General features: G+C 40.6%; 1 protein-coding gene and 1 long non-coding RNA gene across 3 annotated transcripts in view; one reads left to right on the forward strand and one right to left on the reverse strand.

Annotated features, from left to right (window-relative positions):
- Positions 1 to 25,025, forward strand: part of LOC119476735 (disks large-associated protein 2) — a 110,621-nt gene that overhangs the window by 56,171 nt on the left and 29,425 nt on the right. For both annotated transcript variants that reach the window (XM_037750217.1, XM_037750216.1), the window contains exons 2-4: positions 9,245 to 10,395; positions 21,062 to 21,279; positions 24,371 to 24,521. In XM_037750217.1, the coding sequence (XP_037606145.1) occupies positions 9,245 to 10,395; positions 21,062 to 21,279; positions 24,371 to 24,521 (1,520 nt within the window). The remainder of the gene's footprint in view (positions 1 to 9,244; positions 10,396 to 21,061; positions 21,280 to 24,370; positions 24,522 to 25,025) is intronic.
- The window catches only part of LOC119476736, a 115,103-nt gene that overhangs the window by 48,108 nt on the left and 41,970 nt on the right, over positions 1 to 25,025 (reverse strand). The gene's annotated exons all lie outside the window — the stretch shown is intronic.

Raw genomic sequence — 25,025 nt, forward strand, 5'->3', positions numbered from 1 at the left:
AATGCAATCTTCAAAAAACAAGCTTGCTTGCTTTTCTCAAAAGCCTTTCAGGAGCTAAAAACAGGAGCTTAATTCACTACTCTCTGAAGTCCATCAATCTCTCCCACTCCATGTGTCCTCTTTTTTCCTTTGCTTCTGGTTTCAGCTCTCCTCTCATACTGTACGATTACATTGTCAGATGATGCTCATGTGCTCAGAGATGTGCATTTTATTTAACCTATATTCATCCAAGCACAACTGCTTTGCATTCACACACATAAAATGTGTGACTAAAAATGACTAAAATGTGACTAAAACTAATCAGCATTTTCATTTTAAGACTAAGACTAAAACTTAATCTAAAATAGCTGCCAAAATTAACACTGTATACTATGTCAGTTTTTCTGGAATTAGAAAAAAAAAATGCAATACATCGCCTTGCTTACAGTATCGCAATATATTGAATCGTAAACCCTGTATCGTGATATGTATCGTATCAGCAGATTCTTGCCAAGTCACAGCCCTATTCAAAACTACTGGTTGACATAGAAAAGACATGTAAAAAACATGCAGGACAGATGTGCAGACTAGTCCACTCCAGGTACATTCATGGAGGTTTGCTGGCGACCAGGCTGCAGCACTCTGCTGGTGACTCAAACTGGTGCTATTGTAGAATCAGAAGGGCTGTGTGGCCACATGGAAGTCTGTTCAAATAACACAGCACTTGAAACACTCCACGGTTCACCTCAGGCGGATGAGCTGCAGGCTAAAGGTGCTCCATAGTTGCATCAACTCATCGTAAGGAGAGTGGGCGGTATTGTCCAAGATAGAGCTGAGGAACTCATCCTCCCCTCTGCTACTGCCTGCAGGGTATCCAGATTCAGCCCTGTGACACAGCTAGTATCTTTTTTTTACCTGTTTGTTGAGCCTGCCGGCACCCCTTGCCTTGATGTCACCTCCCCCGCACCCACAGAACTGTGCACCGGCCACTATGTATTAGTAGAAGTTGCAGAGCAGTCTGTTGCAGATATTGGATGCCACAGCTCCTCCGGCAGACAGTCAGTGTGTGTTTGTGTTGTCATACTGGACCAAGTTGTTATATGATGTGAACTCCCATAACTTGACTGCACCACCCTCACATCCTCACTATGAAAACGATGGCAGGTGTCACTGGCCTCCTGCTCCGCCGGTACCTCTGCCACAGGCTACTTCATTTCAACAACATTCAATATGAAGAGTAGCAGTTCAATATAGTTTAAAAGTGGCTTGGCATGAATATTGAATTTAAACACAATGGTGTTCTACAACGCACAGATTTAAAACTACAGAGAGTTGACAGCTCAACTCATTCACATTCCTCTCGGGGATGAAATTGCTCCCGGAGGATGAAGTTATCCAAAAATGTTACCAGTCAGAATGTTTTCAGGTAAAAAGCATCAATCAATTTGCAAAGTCTTGACAAAGCCTGAAGAAAATCTTGAAATGTTGCCCTACATTTATTGGGAGCTATTAGTTAGTACAGCGTATGGATCTTTTGTCTGGTTTGTGCCTTAAGTTTGACTTTTTGATTAAGCACCTGCAGAAGCATTTTGGATGTGCTCACATTCTGCTATTTTTAGCTTCACCTTGCCCTTTCTATTCACCGTGTGGAAACGCAGAGACAAACTTGCCGTAGCAATTAAGTACACACATACAACCAAACCCAGGATTATTTTTGATTGTTGGTGAAAGAACATTTTTGTGCATTTTTGAACATTTGATGTCACCTAAGTTGTTTCAAAATTGGGTTCATGAGGCAACATTTTTACAAAATAACCGCTGTAAATTTAGGGCTGTCAAAGTTAACGCGATAACACATCAACGCAAATTAGTTTTAACGATACTAATTTCTTTTATCGTATAAATGCAAATTGCAATTTATAGGTTGTAGCTGGCTCAGTTTTAAAGCTAGAGTGAATATACTGGCATCATATTAAACTATAAAACATAAGGAATCCATTGGTACCAACCATGTCATACTAACTTGTTGCGAAAGGGGCTAAATAACGCTCCAAACTGCCACCTAAATTTAAGGGGGTCTCTTGACCTCTGAACTTAAGATATGTAAATGAAAATGGGTTCTATGCGTACCCACGAGTCTCCCCTTTACAGACATGCCAACTTTATGATAATCACATGCAGTTTGGGGAGAGTCATAGTCAAGTCAGCACACTGACACACTGACAGCTGTTGTTGCCTGCTGGGCTTCGATATGCCATGTTATGAGGGTTTCTGGACAATATGTGTCATTGCTTTGTGTTGTTAATTGATTTCCATTAATTTCCATTGATTTTCCAATACATTTATATAAAGCAAGCATATTTGCCCACTCCCATGTTGATAATATTAAATACTTGACAAATCTCTCTTTAAGGTAAATTTTGAACAGATAAAAAAATTATAATTAATTTGCGATTAATCACAATTAACTATGGACAATCATGCAATAGCGATTAAATATTTTAATCGATTGACAGCCCTGGTTTGATTCTAATAATACCAAATATATGTGATATGAAAGACAGTGGTTCCCACATTGAGGGGGTTCCCAGCGAAAGCTAACACAATGACAGAATGTAAGACTATTTTGGTCATGGGTTTTAGACACTTTCTGTTTTAAAGTCTTATCAAATGGGGGTCCGTGGTCTAATTTGTGTCAGTTTAGAGGTGTAAATAAATAAGTAAATAAAGTTAAATTTCATCAACAGTAACCCTGGAGAGGATGGATGTATCTGTGGACTGAAGGAGGGGTAATACTAAAGTAATCTAAGATAATTACACTGCAGCCATGATCTACATCTGCTTAATGATTAATTAATCATTGAAAACATTTCAGCATCTTCTTAGTAGTTTATTTTCTTCCTTCTGTCTCTCTCTGGAAAATGATTTATGTCAAATTGACTCTACTTGAAATGAATTGGTTGACAGCTAAAGAGACCAATCTGGGTTGAAAGATTAGCGTCGAAACAGCTGATTATGGGGTAATCAAACCACCTCAAGAGACTTTATGTAATCAGAATCCTGGGGTGATCGTAGAGAGAAATGCAGATCAGGCTGACAGTGATGCAGACACCCACTCTGTGGGAGCAAACAGATGTTTTGTGTCTTTTACTTCATTATTTCATAATAATCATGTTACCATGTAGCGGTATATGACTATAGGGATTGACCCTATAATGTGAATGTCTTTACGATATAGTGCAAGCTAAAAGATGATGGTGTTTCTGATGTAACTATTGGCTGTTTGTTAGACTAGTGGAGATAGATAAGCAGGCATGGCTGCTGGACTACTGAGTGGGTCATGGCATTCAGATGAAACAGCTGTAGAAGATTGTGAAGAGTCACTTCAACAGCCAATTTCAAGCTATCTGTATCCCAGTAACATCTAGTACCACCCGAATGATTATATTTGGAGGGAGAAAAAACAGATTACTGTCTAGAGATGAAAAAGAATGGGTCCCAGAAAGGTATTAAAATATTAAGACCATCCTCTAACTAGAAAACCAGAGTTTAAAGCTGATGTCTTTAATGTCTTGCTGTAATGTGCATCATCAAAATTACAAGCCCAGGAAAAATGTTGGCAATGTACATTTCTGCAAACCACGGACACGCTGAATGACGACGTTTTTGCATTCAGTCAGAGTAAGAATATTACCGCTGTTCGTGCCCACTGTGAAACCAAAAGTAAGCGTTGACTTTACGCTTGTTACATAATATTGTTATGCTTGTTACTTAATGTGATGTAAGAAAGACCGCGAAAAGGGTGGTTGTTATTTTTTACGCTACTTACGTTGTTACAGTACTTACGCTGTTACAGTACTTACGCTGTTACAGTACTTACGTTGTTACGTTACGCTGTTACGTTACGCTGTTACGTTACGTTGTTACGTTGCGTTGTTACGTTGCATTGTTACGTTATTATTTCAACACAAACCATAATCTTTTTTCTGACCTTAACCAAGTACTTTTGTTTCCTAAACCTAACTAATCATTGCACAACGTTACCCACGTGGCATTGTGTGTTTCTGCAAGCGTGATACGAGGCCGATATGAAACCTATTTATGAAAAATATTTTTGGGTTCAGAAACGTCGACATTCAACGTATCCCATGGTTTGTGGAAACGTACAATACAAACATTTTTTCTTGATCAAACCACATAATGCAAAATGCTAAAAATAAAATGTTTTGGTTGGCGTTTTTTTTTACGGGTTCCTTCCTCACTGTATAAGTGAAACAGAAGTATGCTGATGGATGCTCAGCTGCTCTGGTGAATGCAGCCTACATACAGTCGTATGTTTCCACAATCATACTGGCAGATTGTCTGATGATGTATTTGTATGAAGAACATGGATTACATTATACTGTACATATCAGAGCATAGCATGTGTATGTATGTACACACACACATACACACACTATCTCTTTGTGCATTCATTACTATTGTTAGCTTTAATTTAACACATTTTGTTGCCTCAGCAACCGGTCGATGTCATCTACTTCAATGCGGTGAATTTGAGCGATAGTGAGAGGGGGGACTTCAGAGAGCCATGATGGTGGAAATGAGATAAAGAGAGGAGAAGTATATTCACTGTGCAGTGATTATTACAATGAAGCTCTACAAAACTAAATCTACTGCTTCTTGTAGTTACACACAGTGTTTTAATATTAACCAAAAATGTACGACCTCTGCTAAAATAAGAAGCAAGAGTGAAATGTGAAAATTAATCACATGTGGCTGATTACACCCTCTAATGAATAATAGTAGGATTTAATGTCTTCTGCTGTAGTTAAACCAAAATAGGACGCAAGGCAAAGACATAAATCAAATGAAAACAATAATTACATCTACTCAGTGATGTTGTAAAAACCTGCAGCGCAACAAATCCCACTGATGGGGGATTTTAACCGTTAGTGAAATGTTTCCCAACTTGTGTTAATTTCAAAAGGAGGTAATGTAAGTACCCATGGGTGAGAGACATTTACAGTATGTGGTTACAGTGTGTGTCTCCAAGCTGCTTCAATTCATCATTCATTTGAACTCAACAAAATGCAGCACGATTGGTAACGGTGCACCAAACACAGCAGTCCATATGGCAAATCAAGCCCAAGTGTCTGTATCACATTACATACTGTATGTGTCTTTTTTCTCTCCCTTTTTTTTGAGTCTGGGATCCACCCCAAACAACCTTGAAAATCCTATTACAGTTCCTGGGTTTTCAGCAGTGGTTGCCATGACAACTGTGCATTTTATTTCTGGCTCCTTTGAAATGGTGTGTGAGATCAGAGATCCCAAATGTTATGTAAGACGATGTGCACTGTTCCAGACTGGGGTTTCCTGCTGCAGAGAACCTAAAGTAATTAATTACAGGGGAATGGCAGCCACTCACGGCGCTTCGGCATTGTCTACCTATTTACCTTACAGCTTTTATAACATACCGGTAAAGATGTAGGCTGTAATTGTTATGCAGGAAGCTAAGCGCGATGACAGACGCTTTTAATAATGCTGCTCGTTTTGTTGAAAAGTTATGTTTGTTTTAGCCACAGAAGGACAGAAATCAAGATCAACATTTGTGCGACAGAGAGGGAGGAAAATGGAGAAGAAGAATAAATATTTGTAGTGCCTTTGACGATGGTACATTTATAATAAACAGGGCTGGGGAATAGTGGATTAACTTTAATGGGATTACAGGACAAACTGAGGCATCAAGTTAGGATTTAAATAAGTAGCTAATCACTTGTTGGATGAGGGCATTTTATTATTCAAATATATCTTTTTTTCTTCAAATTTGAAACCTTTTTTTCTCCCAGTTTTTAGTCAGTAAACCCAAGAGAGGGGTTTTCTGTGGTTAATGTCACAATGTGACATTTCGCTTGTATTCAAACAAAGCACTCCACGGTGCTTACTTATTCATTAGTTCAGTTTCTGAGTTTCAGATGATCATTACCAATGAGGTGTCACACCAGCTGCAGACAAACAGTACTGATCCTACTGACTCACAGTATCTCTCAGATACTAATTATAAAACTCTTGTGTTGCATGCCGCCACTGTGTCCTCAAAGCTTTGTGACTAAAAGTGCAGGTCTGTTTACCACAGATTATAGTGCCCACAGTATTAATCAGAGAAATTGTCGAAGTGTACTCCCATTCTGTAGAACTAAACAGTCTCCGCGTTTACATTGTCGAGGCAACACAATCAGAAATGATGCTATCATTATATCACGGTGAGTGGAATGAATGGGAGGGGAATAACCTTGATATAAGTGCAGGCATTTCATTTTTTTTAATGTTGAGTACAATAAATGTTGGATTTGATAAACTATGCACATATTGTTTCAGCGTTGTGTGACGATAATAAAGGAAAACTCATAGGAGGCTGAGGAGCATGCATCATTAGATTGGCAGAGCAAAAGGATTCAGGAGGTTATTTTGAACTTGGTAACCCCTCGTATAAAAGCTGCTAAATTCTCTCATCTTACAGTCTCTTTGAAGTAGTACAAAATGTGTTGCTCTTTGTGATCACCGCCCAGCGATGTGCACAGCTCTCCTCAATATAATTAGGCATAAAAGCTAATAACAACTGGTCCACCACCGCAGGGCTTGAGAAATAATAATGTTATCACAGATTCCAGAGGAGTTAGCTCACTTTGTTGAGAGAACCAGCTCCCTATGCTTACCATCTAGCTATGGGATAGGTTTAGGAACCTGGGGCCAGATGTATTAACCAGGGGTTCTCAAACTTTTTGGAGCCAGGGACCCCTTAAAGGGGAGAACATTTCCAAAGACCCCTTCGTAATCTCAACACCGATTAAACATATTCTTACTACCATTTATACTCTTTGGACATGGGAGCTATTTGTATTATAAAACTTTTCAACCTAAATACTTCAGACCTGTTTCATCAACACATTTCAATTTGATTCATGTTAACACCACTTTGTTTTGCCCTGATATTCCTGGTGCTTTGTAATCAGATGTCGCTTTAGCTTGGCCGGCTTCGTGGCGTTGTTCTCTAGCACCTGAAGACACATGATGCATTTTAGTCTCCCGTCGCTGTCACAGGATATAACTATCATCATATTTTCTCAATTTAGCTAGTTTGGTCTTAGCGTCACCTGATGATGTGGACTGACTCAAATAGGTAGCTAGCTGGCTAATAAACTAAGCTAAGCAGCCGCAGAAATGGTTCGTTACTCCTGAGTGAAGTGACTGATTCATGACAGATTGACGTGATGTGTCACAATCATATCAGAGTTTCTATTAGCCCAAAGCTAACATGGGTGGGAGTAATGGATACAATATGCTTGATTTATTGGCGCAAATGGTCCCCATATAGAGATGTGTACTTTTAAATGATACAGCACAATTTTATAATTTACAGCAAATTATTTCACGGACCCACTGACGGAGTGCCACGGACCACCACTTTGAGAATCACTGGTATAAACGATACGTATGCACAAAAACCGTGCATACACCATTCCCCAAATACAAACTGGTATTTATAACGGTGAGAATGTGCGCACCTCAAGCATACTTCAGACGAGGTGTATACACGGTTTTCAAGAGATAGCTGCAAGCAAAATGATAATGTGGACATAAAATATAAGGTGACAGACCTTGTAGTAAAACATTGTTTAGGTTGTTTGCCAATTTCACTGACTGTGTAATTACTTTTTGCAGTCTACACAGCGTTCTGTAAAATGTCAAAGGCACATTTATAAATTACAAATTATCTATGAGTGATGAGTTTTATTATAGTTTGATATTTAAAGTCTGTTTTAATAAGAGCTCTACAAATTAATCATTTATCTTGCTTCCAACGTTAAATAATGATGTTTGAGATATGGGGCGACGATATACAGGTAGATGTGATGAATGAGTGGTATTGGTGCTGAAAATAGCCACAGTCGTGCCTAATGGTCGTGCGTAAAGATAGCTGTTCTGGTGCTGTTGGAGAACCTTTCAGATGCAACACAATCGGTGAAATTGCACTGCTTCTTTGCCCTTCTTGTCATTGTATCAATATGCAAACAGATGTTTAAGGATGTTTCTACTTCCATTTGTATGGCATATCCATGGCTTAAACTGACTTCACATGACAATAAATTTGCTCTTAGCTCACCGTGAGGTAGAGCGCAGAATCAGGTGTACATGCGGCTTTATAAATCTTTCTGTATCTGGTCTTTTACCTCATGACTTTGAACAAATAATCAACTTTTCTGACTGCAAAACACCAGGAAAAAGCATTTTGATGCAGCCTTGCTTATGTACTCTGACATAGGCAGTATCTGGTTGAAACAGAAAGTTAAGCAAATTTCATCGGGTCAATAGATATCGATAGAGTATTTTGGAGCAATGTGTCAGTCTTTAGATATTACTTCAAACAATACAAAATGTATTGAGCAACAGCCATTGTTAGCGAACTCATTCCTTCCTCATTTGTTATCGACAAGCTATCGCAATCTATAAATGTTAATATTAATACCATTTATCATTCGTGCTGATCTGTGTCTCACTAATGAATATTATCTACTGTGCAGTATTCTCTTTATTGACCCAGATGGAAATGAAACTCTTCTTCTACCCTTAAGGAAAACAATAAAATCAGTTGTGTGAAAATATTCCAATAGATTATTCAAATCACCATAGCTTGAAGGACATAATCAGTAATCTATGACAAATTATACATTAGAAGTAAATGCCTTTTCATTGAGCTTTAAAACCTCCGAGCAGTTTTGAGGGCAGAAGTGGAGAACTACTTCTTTCCAGATGAGATGAGATTTGACACAGTGTGTTATTAAATACAAGTACAAACCCTTTGCCTGTAGAAGAAGAGAAAGGATTTCTACCTGACTCAAAAGAGAAATATATCTGTGCCTCCATACTACAGTATATTAAAAGAAGTACAGTGATTATTGTTGTGTTTGTCTCTTTTATACTGCAGGTTAATCCACTTTTCTAAACTTCATTAAAGAGGTTAACATGTTAACTTGCTCTGTTAACTTCAACACTGTAATTAAGAATTGTCATTCTTAGTTAGACATAATTATACTCCCATGTGTACTGTAATACTGTAACAATGGTCTCGCATTATAGGTCCCTTGGTATACTGTGTTGAAAACAGCATAAAGTGGGAGGATGAAATATTTACAACCAGAGCAAGTCTCTCTCCAACCCGCTCGTATCTTATTTCTTTATTTTCTTCTTTCTTTCTCTGAAACAGACCAGAAGTTTCCACCGTGGTCCCCGTCTCGAAAGTTCAATGAAGGCAGACGCCTCCCTCCAGCCAGGAACATGAAGGGCTTATCGGGCAGCCGTTCCCAGCACCAGATCCCTTTACCCTACGGCTTGGACTATGACCCCCACGTCCACGACCTCCACGCTCACCATGGCGCCGAGTCCCGCCACTCGTCCTACCTGCTCAGTCCCACGGAGAGCTGCCCCATGGACTTCCACCACCGCTACTCGCCGCGCAGCTCCATCCACTCTGACTGCATGATGATGTCCCCCGTCATGATGCCCCCAGTTGCGGTGTCTGACCACATCTCCAGCAGCACCTTCCCCAGAATGCACTACAGCTCTCAGTATTACGACTCAGCCACACGGGACGACTGCGCTGCCATCACAGCCTCTGCCACCTCCCCGGCCGTCGCTGCCGCTGCGGCCGCGGCGGCCGCCTCCTCCCATCTCGCCGGCACCAAGAGCAACCGCCTTCCCGCTAACCTACTAGACCAGTTTGAGAAACAACTGCCACTACACCGCGATGGCTTCCACACGTTACAGTACCAGCGCACCTCCACCACCACTGAGCAACGCAGCGAGAGTCCTGGCCGCATCAGACACCTTGTTCATTCTGTCCAGAAGCTCTTCACCAAGTCCCACTCCCTGGAGGGATCATCCAAGATGAATGGCACAAAGGGTGATATGATGGGAGGCGGAGGGGGTTATCACCATCACGGCCACCACTCCACCAAACACGGTAGCAAGAGGAGCAAGAGCAAAGAACGCAAGCAACGCTCCGGCGGCTGGTGGAGCTCCGACGACAACCTGGATAGTGACAGCACCTACCGCACACCCAGTGTCATGTCGCGGCACCACGGGGAACACGTCAGCCACTGCTACCCAGATTCCATGCACAGCCACCACTTTGGAGACCTGTCACTCAAGACCTCGAAGAGTAACAATGATGTCAAGTGCTCGGCCTGCGAGAGCATGGCCATGGCGCCCGAGGGCAAATTCATGAAGAGGAGCTCCTGGTCGACACTGACAGTCAGCCAGGCCAAGGAGGCCTACAGGAAGTCATCGCTTAATCTAGAGAAACCCATGATGCACCCGGACCACAAGCCTTCATTGCGGACATGTCACTACCTGCAGGTGAGTGGTGCTTTACTTCATTTATGTTTTAAATGGACAGAAATCAAACAAAATAGAAAAGACAAAAGATTAAAATATGAATATATTAAAAGCTGGATTAAGGCTCCTTGTGTTCTACTGTATGTGGATGGCAGCTGGAGCTGCTGAAATAAATGTTTATGTGCTACTGCTGGTATATGTCACCATATATAATCTCATTAAATTAGGATTTTTGGAAATAGAAGTAACAGTTTGCTACTATTCCTTTTTATTTCATTTGAGAGGGAGCACATGCGTCTGTTATCCTGTCAATCATATTTATTTTTAATTATGTGGTTTAACTTATGGCAATTAAAAGGTACAGTGTGTAGGATTTGGTGGTGGTTCTAGTGGTGTGGTTGGTGTTGGTGTTGATTGCAACCAACTGAGTCCCCCTCCGCTCACTCCTCCCTTTCCAAAACTGCGGTAACGTGAGTCGACAAGTGCAAAACCGTGGTAACACCGTGGTAACACTACATTAGGTGCAACGGAAGTCAGACGGCGGCTGGTGGTACCACGGTTTTACACTCTGCGGCTCACGTTACCGCAGTTTCACAAGTGTGTCAGAGAACTATGGTGACCTTCAGGTACAAAAAAACGTGAAAGGCTCTCTCTAGATCCAGTGTTTGGTTGGTCCGTTCTGGACTACTGTAGAAACATGGCAGACTCCGTGAAGAGTCCCTCCCTATATAGATATGAAGGATTCATTTAAAGCTAACGAAAACACAACAATTCTTAGTTTCAGGTGATTATACACTAAAGAAAACATGTTATGAATATTATATTCCATTTCTGCTAATAGATCCCCTGAAATGCTACACGCTGGACTTTTAAGCAGCAGAAATGGAAGATGGACCTTGGAACTTTGACTGTACTTATTCCGGTTACTAAATATACTCATTGCCAATGCAACCTTGACATACAGTAAATGTGCTGCTCTATGTTCAAAAGTTAAAATATGTAGCCTTCCTCCAAACCATTCACTAGGATTCTTGTCATTGTTGAACATCTATCTCTTTAGAAAGGGCTAACAGAAAAGACGAAGGCTGAATTTCAGTGATAGGTTGAAAGGGCATGAATGCATAGAAACCCTGAGCATCACCTATCTGAAAATATAACAAACAATAATTGAGATCGATACTCACTCATCCCCATAGAGGACCTTCTGAGTAAAAAGGCAGTAATTGATGTATTGATGAGATATCTTGTCAGGAAAGCCTTTCGGATTCCACCTTTCTGTTTGTTACTCTCCTGAGGGCAATTACAGTGTCCAGTGTGAGAAGCCAATATATTTAACCAGGATTCCCCTTTGTGTAGTCCCCTCAGGGAGCTATTGTCTATTAAGATGTAGAGATCAATTGAGTGAATCAATGTCACTGTGGATGGCTCTGAGAATAAATGGCTACCTGAGCTAGACTGCAATGTGGAAAACACACAGGTTTGTTGTCTTAACAAAAAATATATACAGTAATGTTCAGCCGGAGCTCATGCGCACTAAAATATAAATAAATTGTGTTATACATAGGCCTCTGTCTTTGCTATCCCACTGACACATTAAGAGACTGAAGTAGTTTAGCCACAGGTACTGGCTTCAAAAACACAGTCAAAAGCCAAGTGTTTGAGGTAACAGCTATCTTTGATTCAATTTCTTTTCATTTTTAATAGTCAGCACTTAGCAAATGCTCTCAGCCGGAGTAACTCACAGTCAGTGCAGCATGATTTAAAATCTACAAATAATGGCAACATAGTGACAGGGATTTCAGCGCCTTCTACTAACTAACTAACGAGTATTAGCTGCACCGTGTACGGTCAGTCTGTGAATTTGTGGCTAAATTGTTCTGCACCTTTTCACATTGTGCCCTGTTAGGGTTGTGCACACAATCACCATCAATGCAAAAAAGTTGTTGTCCACACTTGCATTTGCACCAAATTCCAGAAACATTGGCAACTGATTATATGCATGCCATGTAATCAAATTGTACTGCCAGCCCTACTTTTGCTAATAACAGTGAATGGTGCTGCTCTCACATAAAGCTTCTGGATGTATTTCTGTCCGTGCTTGGAGAGGGAGAAGAGGTTGAATCTTTGCCCAGTGCTTTGCCCACTTTGATGCTATGTGGAGACACACAAACTGCCGTTGTTTGTGTGCCATGGGGACAGGAAGACTCTGTCAATACAGAGGCTCTCTCACTGGCATTTGACAAGCTTATGTGTCAGCAGGCAGAGACCCTGCAGCTGCCACATGGGCACATTCTGCACCGAGCGTGTCCACACTGAGAGCCTTATTCAGTGGAATACGTGAGGGGAGATCTGCACACAAGCGTCGTGGTCGACGCTCGGTGTGCTCATTGGATTTTATCTGTTTGAAGTGTCTGGGTCCTTTAGGTCTGTGTTCACGTGTGATGAGGAGGACAGGTCTGCGTTGGGCAGGTTGTTGACATAATCTTGTTTCAGCAAGTGTCAAGTTTTCAGGCTACCATCCTAAGCCAATAACCTCAGTTGTAGGGTGAAGCTTACATAAAAAAAAAAAAGAAGACTATTACACATGGTTAAGGCTGGGTATCGTTTAGAAAATGACGATGCCAGTATCAATACCAGTACCCTTAAAGTGATACCGATACCAGAGTACTTCGATACCCATCATGTGAATGGAAGCTGTGTCTGTGTTCCACTGGCTAGCTAATTGCCACCGCACTGCACATTGCTCTTACAGCGATTACCACTGATAATGCCGTCTCCCCTGGGACAGCGTTGTCACAGAACCGTAACGGCCATCCTCCAGTTCCCCCACCCAGCACGTTAAGTGTTAGCTCTGTCTGCACTTGTTGCCGTCGTTAGCGCTATAAGCACTGTTAGCTGCAAGCAGGCAATTCTGTCTGTATGGGTTGTAGCTCCTGCGGTAGTGGGCCAAACAAATGTCACAATAAATTGAAGAACACCCGTAGTGATTGGCTCAGAGCAAAACAGTCATCTTTTTTCCAGATCTGGGCACAGAATAGGACTGATTGCAGGTATTGTTTGAGTAAGTTAAATAATTTACTTCATATGTGTAGGCCTTCTATCAATCACTTCAAGTCCAAAAAGCTTATCAAAAAAAATGTATTGCTATTCTTGCTTGTGTATTGCTTTCTTTAAATGTTAAGATTGACTTTTAATAATCATGAGATGTTTTCTTTCACTAACTTGCTCTCAGAGCAATACTTCATTATAACAGGCTGAAGCTGGGTAAACAAAGTGTAAATAAATAATGGTTTGGCCTGGTCCCAGGATCTTCAAGCATGTTTTGAAGGTGAGAAACAGCATTAAGTGTGCAGTTAAGGCAAACTGTGCGAGGCTTCTGTGCAGTATTCCATAAATCATCGAGCTTCAATCAGTCAGATGTTCTTGCCCTTCCTTGTCTGAAATGTAGCCAGTGTGGTGCTTTCCCTTAAGTGTAATAATGAAATCTCTCGGGTGATGGCAGGGAATTTGAAAAGATTATCTGGGGAGGAACTTTGTCTCCTCTTGATGTCTCTATTAAGAGGATCTACTGTAGCATCCGTAAAGGTTGAGCTGGTGTCCTCCCTGTGATATACAGTGGCCATTGCAACAGATTATGTCTCTTGGGGAATCCTGCATTTAGAGAGTGTGGTACTGTACGCCCAAATAAACCAACAGAGCATTTACCTATTATTACGTGACACAGGTACAATTACAGAGACAGATTTGGGTGATAATCTGCACTCCTGGCAGAAGGTGGTTAACATCCTGCACTTGCCTACTGCAGTTACAACAAGTAGGTGACTAAGCTTTCAAAACCTACTTCAGAAGTAAGTAGACTGCACTCAGTGTCACAAATCACACATCTTATCACTTCAACGTCCAACAACTAAGCAGCACACTGTGGGAAGAAATGACAGGACTTACGAACTAAAAATTGTTCTGCCAGTTCTCACAGCAGTGTTTCCCATTAATTACCTAGACTGTGGCGGCCCGCCATAGACTATTTTGTCCAACCACAGTCTCATAATGAACCGAAAATATATTTACACTTTTCAACGGGTGGGCTGGCCTTCTGGCCCTCACTGGGCGCATTTTCCTCCGCATCAGTTCTAATTTGGCTAGGAGAGGCCCGGGGTGAGTGCTTAATGCACCCTCTCTCCCTGCGGGGAGGGACGGGGTCCCCCGTTTCCGACACGACTGTCAACCGGGGCGGACTGTACTCAATGTCGGCAAACCCACCCGACCAGTCTTGAAACACGGACCCCATGTCGTTTAACATGCTTTGTGGGTGCAACTTTTTTGCTGTGTCATCACCATTCATGTCTATATAATACAACCAATGTGTATTATAATTTTTGATGCATTGATATGTTAATTACTTTAATATTGCAGCTGGTAAAGGTGGAGCTCATTTTAACTAATTTACATACTTAATGATTCTATACTACTTAATAATAAATCATAGTTTATTAGTTGAATTATATTTTGTATTATGAATCTGAATCTGCAAAGTTAAAAGTACAATATTTCCCTCTGAGATGTAGTGGAATAGAAGTATAAAGTTACATAAAATGGAAATACTCAAGTAAAGTACCTCAAAATCGTACTTACAGTACAGTACTTGAATAGCCTTGATGTACTAAGTTACATGACAACACTGCTAGAGCACAAAATTGTTTACGCACACAGTCATTTCTAGATCTAGTCTCTTAATTTTGCTCTCAAAATGCACCAGATAGATCATTTAATTGTAAAATGTACCAAAACAATTCTGGGGGAGCATGCCCCCGGACCCTCTTAGAGGGTCCAAGGTCCGACCACCACAGTCAATGTTTTTTTTTTTGAGCTAAACACATTTACGTGTACTACATAATTTTACGAAATCACCGTCTGCAGTGAGAAGATGCTTTTATCCCAAGGTTATTTTTGTACAAAGTATTCTCAGTGTTTAGTAGTAACTAATGATGGTGTAAAGCAGCTTGCCTGTATAGCTGCCTCAGAGGCGCAGCTGAATATGCTCCTTCAGGTGTAGCACCAAATGAGCACAAAAATTAGGTAATGCTAATGAGCTAGCGCGATGCTTCCATGAGTGATGGCTGCCTTGTTAACCGAGGCCCCAGACGATCAATGGTCGTGCATTAGGAGGAAAATTATTCTTTTACTTTATTGCTGTCTTTAAGGCTGATTAATTAAGTTTCCAGACAATTGCTGCATTTTATTCCACTCATGTGGGAGAGGATAAATGTATGCATAGCAGATTAGTGTGCGTGATAGTTTTACTGATAGGTCTTTGAAGGAAGACAGAAAGCAGGTCAGCTAATTTTCATGTTACCTTCTCATGAAAAGTATGGCCAACTTTATTTTAAAGCAGTTGACACACAAATATGATGCCTAATATCATAACATTAGCAAACTGAATGATCATCATTCATTTCCCTACTCTGCTGTTGTATAATGGCAACATGGCTGTGAGCCATGCTGCCCAAAAGAACTTCATTTGTTTTGGATTCAAAGGAGAGTTCTAGTAGCATATGGTCTAAATGCTTCAGAACCCTTTTCATCTTGACTACAAAAACATCCGAGTAAAATATACTAGATTAATGGTGGTGGAAAGCAATGGGGGTTATTATTAGCATCTCTAAATCTCTCTACATTTCCCACTTGCCACCTCCCATAGAGGAGAAAAATGTCCATCATTTTAATGTTAAGTGCCTCATGCTGTCGAGTCTTTCACCTGTCTGCCCTGCTGAAGCGGGCCGTCAAGTCAGAGAGGATGCTGGGTGTTAAAGGAAAGACTGAGAGGGGGAGAGATGGCCAATAGTGAGAGCAGCTGTGATAGAGAAAGCATTACTCTGCTTTCTGTGAGAACAGCTGAGCGACTGTGGCAGAGAAAGCCATGTGATTGGGTAAAGTGAGTAACTGGCGGAGCATAAGGGACAGCCCTGCGCCTCGGGCTGTTGTTTCAAGAGCTGAGGCTGCCCTCGTGTCCACTGGGACAACTGCTACAGCTGCACCGCACACTGACACCGTGTTGTACTTAATACACGACTCAATCGATACTGTGCCGGAGCGTGTAGTGTGTGACACGTTGCCATCGTGAATCACCATCTTCAGGAGCACAAAACCTCATTGTGTCTGTGACGGGCATTGATTTAGATCCCATGAATAATTTGTCGATATTAATCACAGTTCAATCAGATGAGCTAAAATGTGAACAGTATATTCAATATGACAATCAAACATAGAGGGTAGATGCTTTTTTAAGAGTTAGTTATATTCTACCTTGATTTCTATCCATAGACTGTATATAAGTGGACGTAGTCACCGTGACATCACGTGTGGACTGCCGTTTTGAAGCCTCAAGTTCGGCATTTTGGCCGTCGCCATCTTGGTTTTTTGCAACCAGAAGTGACACCGGAGGGTGGAGCTATGTACAATCGAACACTGAATAAGACATTTTCAGGTGTCCAAAAAGGTTAAAATTAACTTTCATGAACTGAAAACACACTGTGAAAGGTGCTGCCTTCAAATTAAAATCGTGAGCTTGTGTTTACAACATGGGAAGTCGTGTACACGATATTGGTGGCGTTCAAGTGGTTAAGTCGTGAAAACACTGCTGCTAAGCAACGGCGATATTAACGTTACTGTTGGCGTCTAGAAGCCACAGAGGCTAACAATTTTGCAAGCTAGAAAGTGGATAACATAATGCAGGAAATGCAAAGGCGTAATGACAGAGGAAAAAGATGACAGTTGGAAATATCAACATTTTCCTCAGACATATTATAAAATTATGAAGAATTACAATATACGATTAAAATACAATATATTCACAATATATGTACCGAAAAATGACCTTCCATGGCCTTCGCCATTTCTGACAACGTCAACAAACACGTCACAACTCGTAAACTCTGAGCTTTCAGACACTTTCCACTTGTGAATACCACAAGAGGGGGGCGTTCATATGGACTCTTCTCATGAACATGGTAAACACCACCCCATTTGAAGGCACAAAGGGTTAAAGTTCTAAGATGAAACTCCCAGACCGGAAAACGCCGTGGTAGCAACCTGTCAATCACAAGGTAGCCACGCCTTAAAGCATCCCCTGCTTTATGGTCTATTTGACTCTAAATGGGTCCATCATTTACTAAATGAACATCATGCTGTATTGAAGAAGACTTGAAACTAGTGATTGAGACCATAAACTCATGTTTACAATGTTTACTGAGGTAATAAATCAAGTGAGAAGTAGGCTCATTTTCTCATAGACTTCTATACAATCAGACTTCTTTTTGCAACCTGAGGAGTTTCCCCCTGCTGGCTGTTAGAGAGAATGCAAGTTTAATGCACTTCCACATTGGCTTCACTTCTCAGACCGCGAATCTGCCCACTGTTTCTATCACATCAAAATCTAATTAAAACCTACTGCTTTTCAGTACATGAGCACTTCGTTATGAGTAGACGTCGTTTGTAGCAGAACACCACACAGTGTACAGTAATTAGCACAAAATCATTTAATCACTATGTTAATCCTGATGCTGTAATGTTAAGAACAGTCACTGGTAACACGTATTAGAATATTTAACACGAAAAGCTATTTACTATTTACTACATGATGTCATGGCTGTGTTATAAACGTATTTGAATGTTGAGGATTTCTGTAGTTTTTGATCCCATGCAGGTAATGTATGTCAAAAACATATGCATATGCTCCTTTGGCTGTCAGTCAAAGCTAATTTAAGCACTCATATGTTTTTTTTTTTCTGTATTAGCAGTGATGCTGTGCCATTAATGACACTGTGCTGATTTAAAAGTTGCAGCTCTAGCCTCGGGGGTATGATTGGCAGCCTTAGCTGTGCAAGCATAAAAACATACAAATGCATCACCGCCAAGAGTGTGAAGGGAAGTTCTATTAATCTTTTTCTACAAATCCTTGAATTAAGTATGCCCATGTTTTGATTTGCAATATGAGTGCAATTCTCAAAGGTTGTTTTACCCTTTCCCATTCAACTTGGTTTGATGATCCTGCAGATGTAAAGTCGTATTAGAGCTCCTTCTAGAAACATGCTGATGAGTCGTCTTCATGTTCATTTTCTTCCAAACCACAAACATGGACTCTATTAAAATTAATGAATGGAAGGCTTATGGATATTATTAAAGTTACTGTATATAGTTGTTGAAATGCTGACATACTGCTGACATACTGTGAAACTGGAAAACTTGACATTGATTAGAATATGTTAATTTAATGAAAAATAGTACAAATCCTTTAAATGATGGATCTAGCAGCAAGTCCAACCAACTGTAAGTGGTGTCAAAAAATATTAAAGGGATATTTCGGATGTTTTGAAGCTGGGTTGTATGAGGTACTTATCCATAGTCAGTGTATTACCTACAGTAGATGACGGTCCGCACGCCCCCAGTTTGAAGAAGCAGACAGGAGTTACTGCATGGAAGCAAAGCAATGTACTGCTGTAGACGGGGCCGGCAGCAAAACATATTTTAGACACGTAAAAGAAAGCCTCGCCTAAAAAGATTCAATATCAGTTTAAGTGTATTCAGAATATTTCCGCAGGTTTAACTTGCCATGAGACAGCTATACAGTCTATGTTTTCAACGGGGAACTAAAGCCGTTATCTAAGCTCTTGCCTAAGTAACCAGACTGAAAAAAACAGTAATTTTACCTTCAGAACACAGGAGTTGCTGGTCAACCGCTGCCTCAATTGGTTAGTTTGAGTTATTGTGTGAGTTTGGTTAGTTCGGATTTACCAAAGTCACACAATAGCACAAACTAACCGATAAAATTACTGTTTTTTTCAATGGAGTCTGGTTGCTTTGGTGAGAGCATAGATAACGGCTTCAGTTAATTCTCATGGCAAGATAAACCATCAGAAATATTCTAAATATAGCGTACACTTAAACTGAAATTGATTTATTTAGGTGGACCTTTCTTTTAGGTGGCTTGAATAAGTTTTGCTGCAGTACATTGCTTTGGTTCTGTGGGAAAACTGCTGTCTGCTTCTACCTCATACAACCCCACTTCAAAACACCCAGTCTATCACTTTAAGGTTGAAGCATTTGTAAGACCACTAAAGTGAATGCAGTTACCTTAAATAAACCTTTAAGCATATTGGTGTTCCTTTTGATCCAGTGCTCTACTTTGACAATTACCAAATGTACCATGTTTGGATTGTGCAGAGAAACCTGAACATCTGAGGGAAACACATGCAAACCACAAAAACATACTTATAATCCATAAGCCTTGCTGCTAAGGTCCTGCTAACAACCCACAGTATTATCTCTGTGTATATTAAAAGCACAGTACATGACCAATTTCCTCACCGGCTGCAGTGCCCCTTGTTATTACCACCCACGAGTCGAAAGAATACAGCTGGGACAAAGCCTTCAGAATAAAACGGCAGAATGCAAATGTGCAATGTAGCAAATAGGCAACGATTTCAGACGACATAAAGACAGACTGAATGTTTCAGCACCACGGAGAGAAACAGAGAATGTGGTTGAATTCTTCAGGACCATGGACAGAGCTCAGTGAGGCAGCTTCCTGGTCCTGGCCCTCCAGGGGCCACAAGCAGTAATGACAAGAATAACGACAGGAGAGGACAGTTTGAATAAAACTAAGACAGACAGACTAAAAAATATATTGATTTTTAATTTTCAAAAAGTATAAAATCAATTTTAAAGTAATTTTAAATAATAAATTCTACATTTTTTTTTACCAATGAACTTAATGTAATTACTGAAAATTAAAATGTAGTGTTTCACTGTTTACTGCATTACTGAAAAAGCAATATAAATGCAGTACATTACTTTGTAATGCGTTATTTCCAACACTTGAGGTAGACACATGAGTAGTGTCTCTTGTTGATAGGGCTGCAACTAACGATTATTTTCTTTGTTGATTAATCTGTTGATTATTTTCTCGATTAAGTTGTGTGTTTGCCAAAGCCCAAGATGACGTTCTCAAATTTCTAGTTTTGTCCACAACTCAAAGTTATTCAGTTTACTGTCATAGAGGAGTAAAGAAACCAGAAAATATTCATATTTAAGAAGCTGGAATCAGAGAATTTAGACTTTTTTTTTCTTAGAAAAGTATTCAAACCTATTAATTGATTATCAAAATACTTAGCGTTAATTTAAATAGTTGACAACTAATCGATTAATTGTTGTAGCTCTACTTGTTGACATCAGCTACTCCTTTAGTAGTTCATGTTTTTCATAACAATGGTACAATGTGCCTGTCCATGGTTGCAGAAAGGACCTTAGCTTAGAGAAACCCATTGGATCTGATTCTCATGGGTGGAGTAAGGTGAAGCGTTGAGTTTAATTTGAGTGCCCAGGCTCAGAGGGGAATGAAACCAGAGGTGTGAATCAGCTTAACTTTCTGTTTAGGGAAAAAGCAGCCAGAGCTTATCCAACCACTTGTCTGATACAGTTCTCACTCTCGTTTGGCTAATTGGGCCCCATTGTACTTGCAAATCATATCTCTGAAGTAGCTCACTGTACACGCCTGATATTTTGTCTCTGTTACTCCATCATGGTTTAACAAGTCACCACAGATACTGGCTCAAGTAAACAAGTACTATAACCTTATGGCTATGAATGTCTCTGTATGTAGTGTTCAATAGAGGTGTGTTATCTCCCACAGGTGCCCCAGGATGAATGGAGTGGATACCCAGGCGAGAAGGATGAGGAGATCCCGTGTCGGCGGATGCGCAGCAGCAGTTATGTCAAAGCTATGGGAGAGGTGGATGATGAAAGCGGTGACTCTGACGCCAGCCCTAAGACCTCCCCACAGAAGGCCGTTCGGCCTGATGCTCTCGTCCTCAAATCAGCCATGCAGAGACCCCATTTAGACTCCCAAAGGTAGGCCTGGCTGCCTTGCTTAATATGTCCATGCCAAAGCTGTGTTCATTTCAATTTATTCCAATTCTGTTCATGAAACCATTAAAGGATTAATGGGTGCTCAGAGGGCATGCTGGAAATAAGGCAAAGGGATGCAAAAGGATTGCATTTTCTCAACGTTAAAATACATTATTATTAATAGGAATAGCTTGGAAATTGCTGGTTACTTCAGGTTCAACAAAATGAACTGCTTTTTTCCTGAATTGTTAATTATTACATGGAAGAGCTTAGATTTTGATGCAGTGTGTCTTGAGTGAGTCTAAAGGTCAGGAACTGGACTGTTGGCTCCAGTGACTGACAAAGATAGTGGTAGATGGTACTATGAGGTCAGTACAAATAGTTAGGGTTAGGCTTCACAGTGTTGCACATTTACCCATGCACACAAACACACACACACTCAACAATTATGGGTGCAGAGCTGACATGCAGGATGTAGTATGTGAGCTATACTCCACACACTTCTATAGCTGTAGGGAGTGCATTCCAATAGATTTGTATAAAATCTAGACCTTGCCTTCAATAAATATTTTATTTACTCCCTACATGAAATTGTAATTCACAGCCTCAGCCTTTTTCGTTTCTATAAATCTGAACCACCTAACACTGACTCACTACTTTGTCTTCATGCTGTACAAGTAAAATTGTTGTTTGCTGATGCTGCTCAGCTGTCCCTGAGAGATCTGAAGAGGTTTTACATTAGTTGGTGATTCCAAGTGAAGTTGCCTGGCAACAAAATGAGAGGACGAGTTTTGGTTGTCGTTACTTACATCATTTTATGCATGCTTGGGTGATTGTAAGCTGCTATTTAAAGCTGGGATGTACTTACTTGTTGGCTTGTTTTATAACCTCATCACTAACTTGCTCTTGTTGGCTATTAGTATTCGATCAACAACTGTTTCATGAGGTCAGGTAAAGTAGTGCTCTGCTGGAAGCTGCAGTACCAAATGGATTTTGTGTTTGTGACCTTTTTCATCTGCTAGTTCCAATATTTGCCAAACATCTTACGCAGGAAATGTTCCTCATCACAGTGTTGTTGACAAGTCTGGTGCAAAACTGTTACATTTATATAATCTCAGACTCAAGAGAGCAAATGTACCTGAGCTTAGTACTGGACGGGGAATTGTCACATGGAAGGACAAGTTACTGTATGATGAGAAGCTTAAGACCCCGATCAGACAGGGTGCATTTTGCAGGTGGAAAACGCGAGGCGCACTGCACTGCCTTTTTGTTGCCCGATCAGACAGAGCGTTTTTTGCAGTTTGCTGCGTCTTTTTATTTTATATGTTGCTAGGCAACAACCAAATGAGTGCTTACGGTACCTTATTACAAACCATGAAATGTACGTGACCAAAATAGTTAATAGTCGAGTTTAAATGAATGAAAACAACTAACCTGAAATCTCATATACTGCACTAATTTGTCTCCCGCTGCTTTCTGTTCAGACCATGGTAGCTGCGGTTGGTAAACTCATAAACAGTAACTCCGGGTATCCAGCATCATCCTCCAGGCCTGCTGTTTTCTGCTCAGATCATGGTTTTATGGATTATTATCATAACTATGGTTGGTGGAGTCATAAAGCTGAAGGTATTCATGCAAAAGTCACCACAATAATACGCTAATAACGTTGGGATCTTTTCCGCTCGTTCTGGGCGCTCCTGTTAAAAAAACGCGAGGCGCTCAGCAACGCAAAAGCAGCACGCAAAACGCTTCAATCTCATTGAAAACAATTACCTGAAGCCGTCCCCAGGTTGCTAAAATGGCACTCTGAGTGCAAAGTGTTGAGTATAAAATATACACACAACAGCCTTGCAATAAATCCCACTCGCATGAAGGTCACAATGTTCAGCTTTTTATGGAACAGTTTAGAGGTGTTGATTCAACTTAATGGTCATTTTGAAGGCTGCAGTTTGTGGCGCTGTCAATATGTGTTAACTGTATTGTGTTATACTGACAGGTGTTGGTGGTATTTACTCTACACTCATTGATATAAACGAGATGGAAAGTATTTATCAATAATAATCAGTGTAAATAAACAAATAAATGTCTCTGCACTGGTCAAGCAAAGTGTGAACATTAGGGATTGATTTCAGAAGTTTTATATAGCATTATTCAGATGCCTTAAAAACAGTGTCACAATAATAATAGTGATAAAACTATTTTTTTGTTTTTGTTTGTCAAAAACTAGTGTGACTTCTTGTGATGCACTACCTTTACTTAAAGAACACCAAGCTGAAAAGCAGTGTTTTGCTGCCCTCTGTGGCTGACAGTCTCAAGCCTGTTTCACTTCTGACTCCCTGGGTAGTGGAGTTCACCTGTACTCAACTGCAGCAAGGTGAAAAGTTAAACCACCTGAGGTCAGCAAAGATTTTCAGGGGGGGTTAAGAAACTCTCTGTGGTGACATTTACCTGTTGCCTAATAAACTAGCGCGAACCAGCTTATATTCCATACACTGGGTCACTAATAGAAGTGTATTTGTGACCCAGAGGATGCTATTGCTTCACCTCCACATTCCCACTAAGCTTATTGTTGCTCAGCTTGTTTTTACTCAGCTTATTGTTCTCTTTAACAGTGTGGCTGACAGATATAGCCAAATTCTGTGAACATATTTTTGTTACCATCATCTCAGCTGGGTTCTGATCACTTTGGCTTTTGTCCACAAACAAATCAACCCTCTTGTTTGTTTTAGCCTCTGTTGGAGAATGTAATATCCTCTTATAGCTCTCATTGTTTCTCTAATAAGAACCACAGACAAGCCGTACACATGCTCTTTTGGGATGGAAGTTTTCTCATAGGACACATGGAGCTAAACTAGAAGCTAACAATGCAAGCCACTAAAAATAGTTCAATGTTGATCTCAGCAGTTCAGATCCTGTCGTGAGTCATTCGAGTGGCTGGTGTTCATTTTGGATAGAAATACTGCATCATGATCTTCTTTACCAAACAGGCCATAGCCAGCAGATTTGTTAAGTCCATTATCATCCAGTGATGTTCCATGTGTGGCTTTTGAACTGTGCCATCGTATATCTATCCCTACCCCCTGTCCTTGTTCAGCCAGGGCTACCATTTGCAAACCAGAGAAATGCGACCCCACCCTAGTGTCACGCTGGACCCTGCCGCCTTTCACCCCCCGCCCTTCCGCTCTCGCAACCAGAGCTACATGCGCGCCGTCAGCACCCTCAGTCAGGCTAGCTGCGTCAGCCAGGTGAGTCTTAAATGCATACACCGCACAGGGGCAACACCTAGAGATATTAATGAGAGCATATCTTGTATTGTTTTGCATGTAGTAGCTTTGTGTAAAGAGACATAAAACATCCACAGGTGTCCATATTGGAGGTCCACAGCTGATTGTTAAAGTAGACATAGCCACGGCTGTCTCAACTGAAGTCAATAGGCATAACTAATTTGTGCTGTTTTGGACTGGGAATTGATAATTTAACTGATCAGACACAGTCTAATGTTGCTTAGTTTTTTGTTGTTGAAGTGTTTCGTGGTATAAAGAAATGTGAAATTGTACATAATTGAGAAACTAAGATATCAGTTTCACATCAGTATCCTGATTTGGCCCGAGGATGTCTGGAATAGACCACTTATCAACGATTCATCACTCTCCTGCTGTTGTGGCATGCCAGCTAATTAGCTAGCTAACAACGCCAAAAGCAGCACTTTGTTTTGCTTAAATGAGCATATTTTCCAACTACTGATGTTT

Source organism: Sebastes umbrosus, chromosome 18 (assembly GCF_015220745.1).
Source record: "Sebastes umbrosus isolate fSebUmb1 chromosome 18, fSebUmb1.pri, whole genome shotgun sequence".
Classification (NCBI taxonomy): domain Eukaryota; kingdom Metazoa; phylum Chordata; class Actinopteri; order Perciformes; family Sebastidae; genus Sebastes; species Sebastes umbrosus.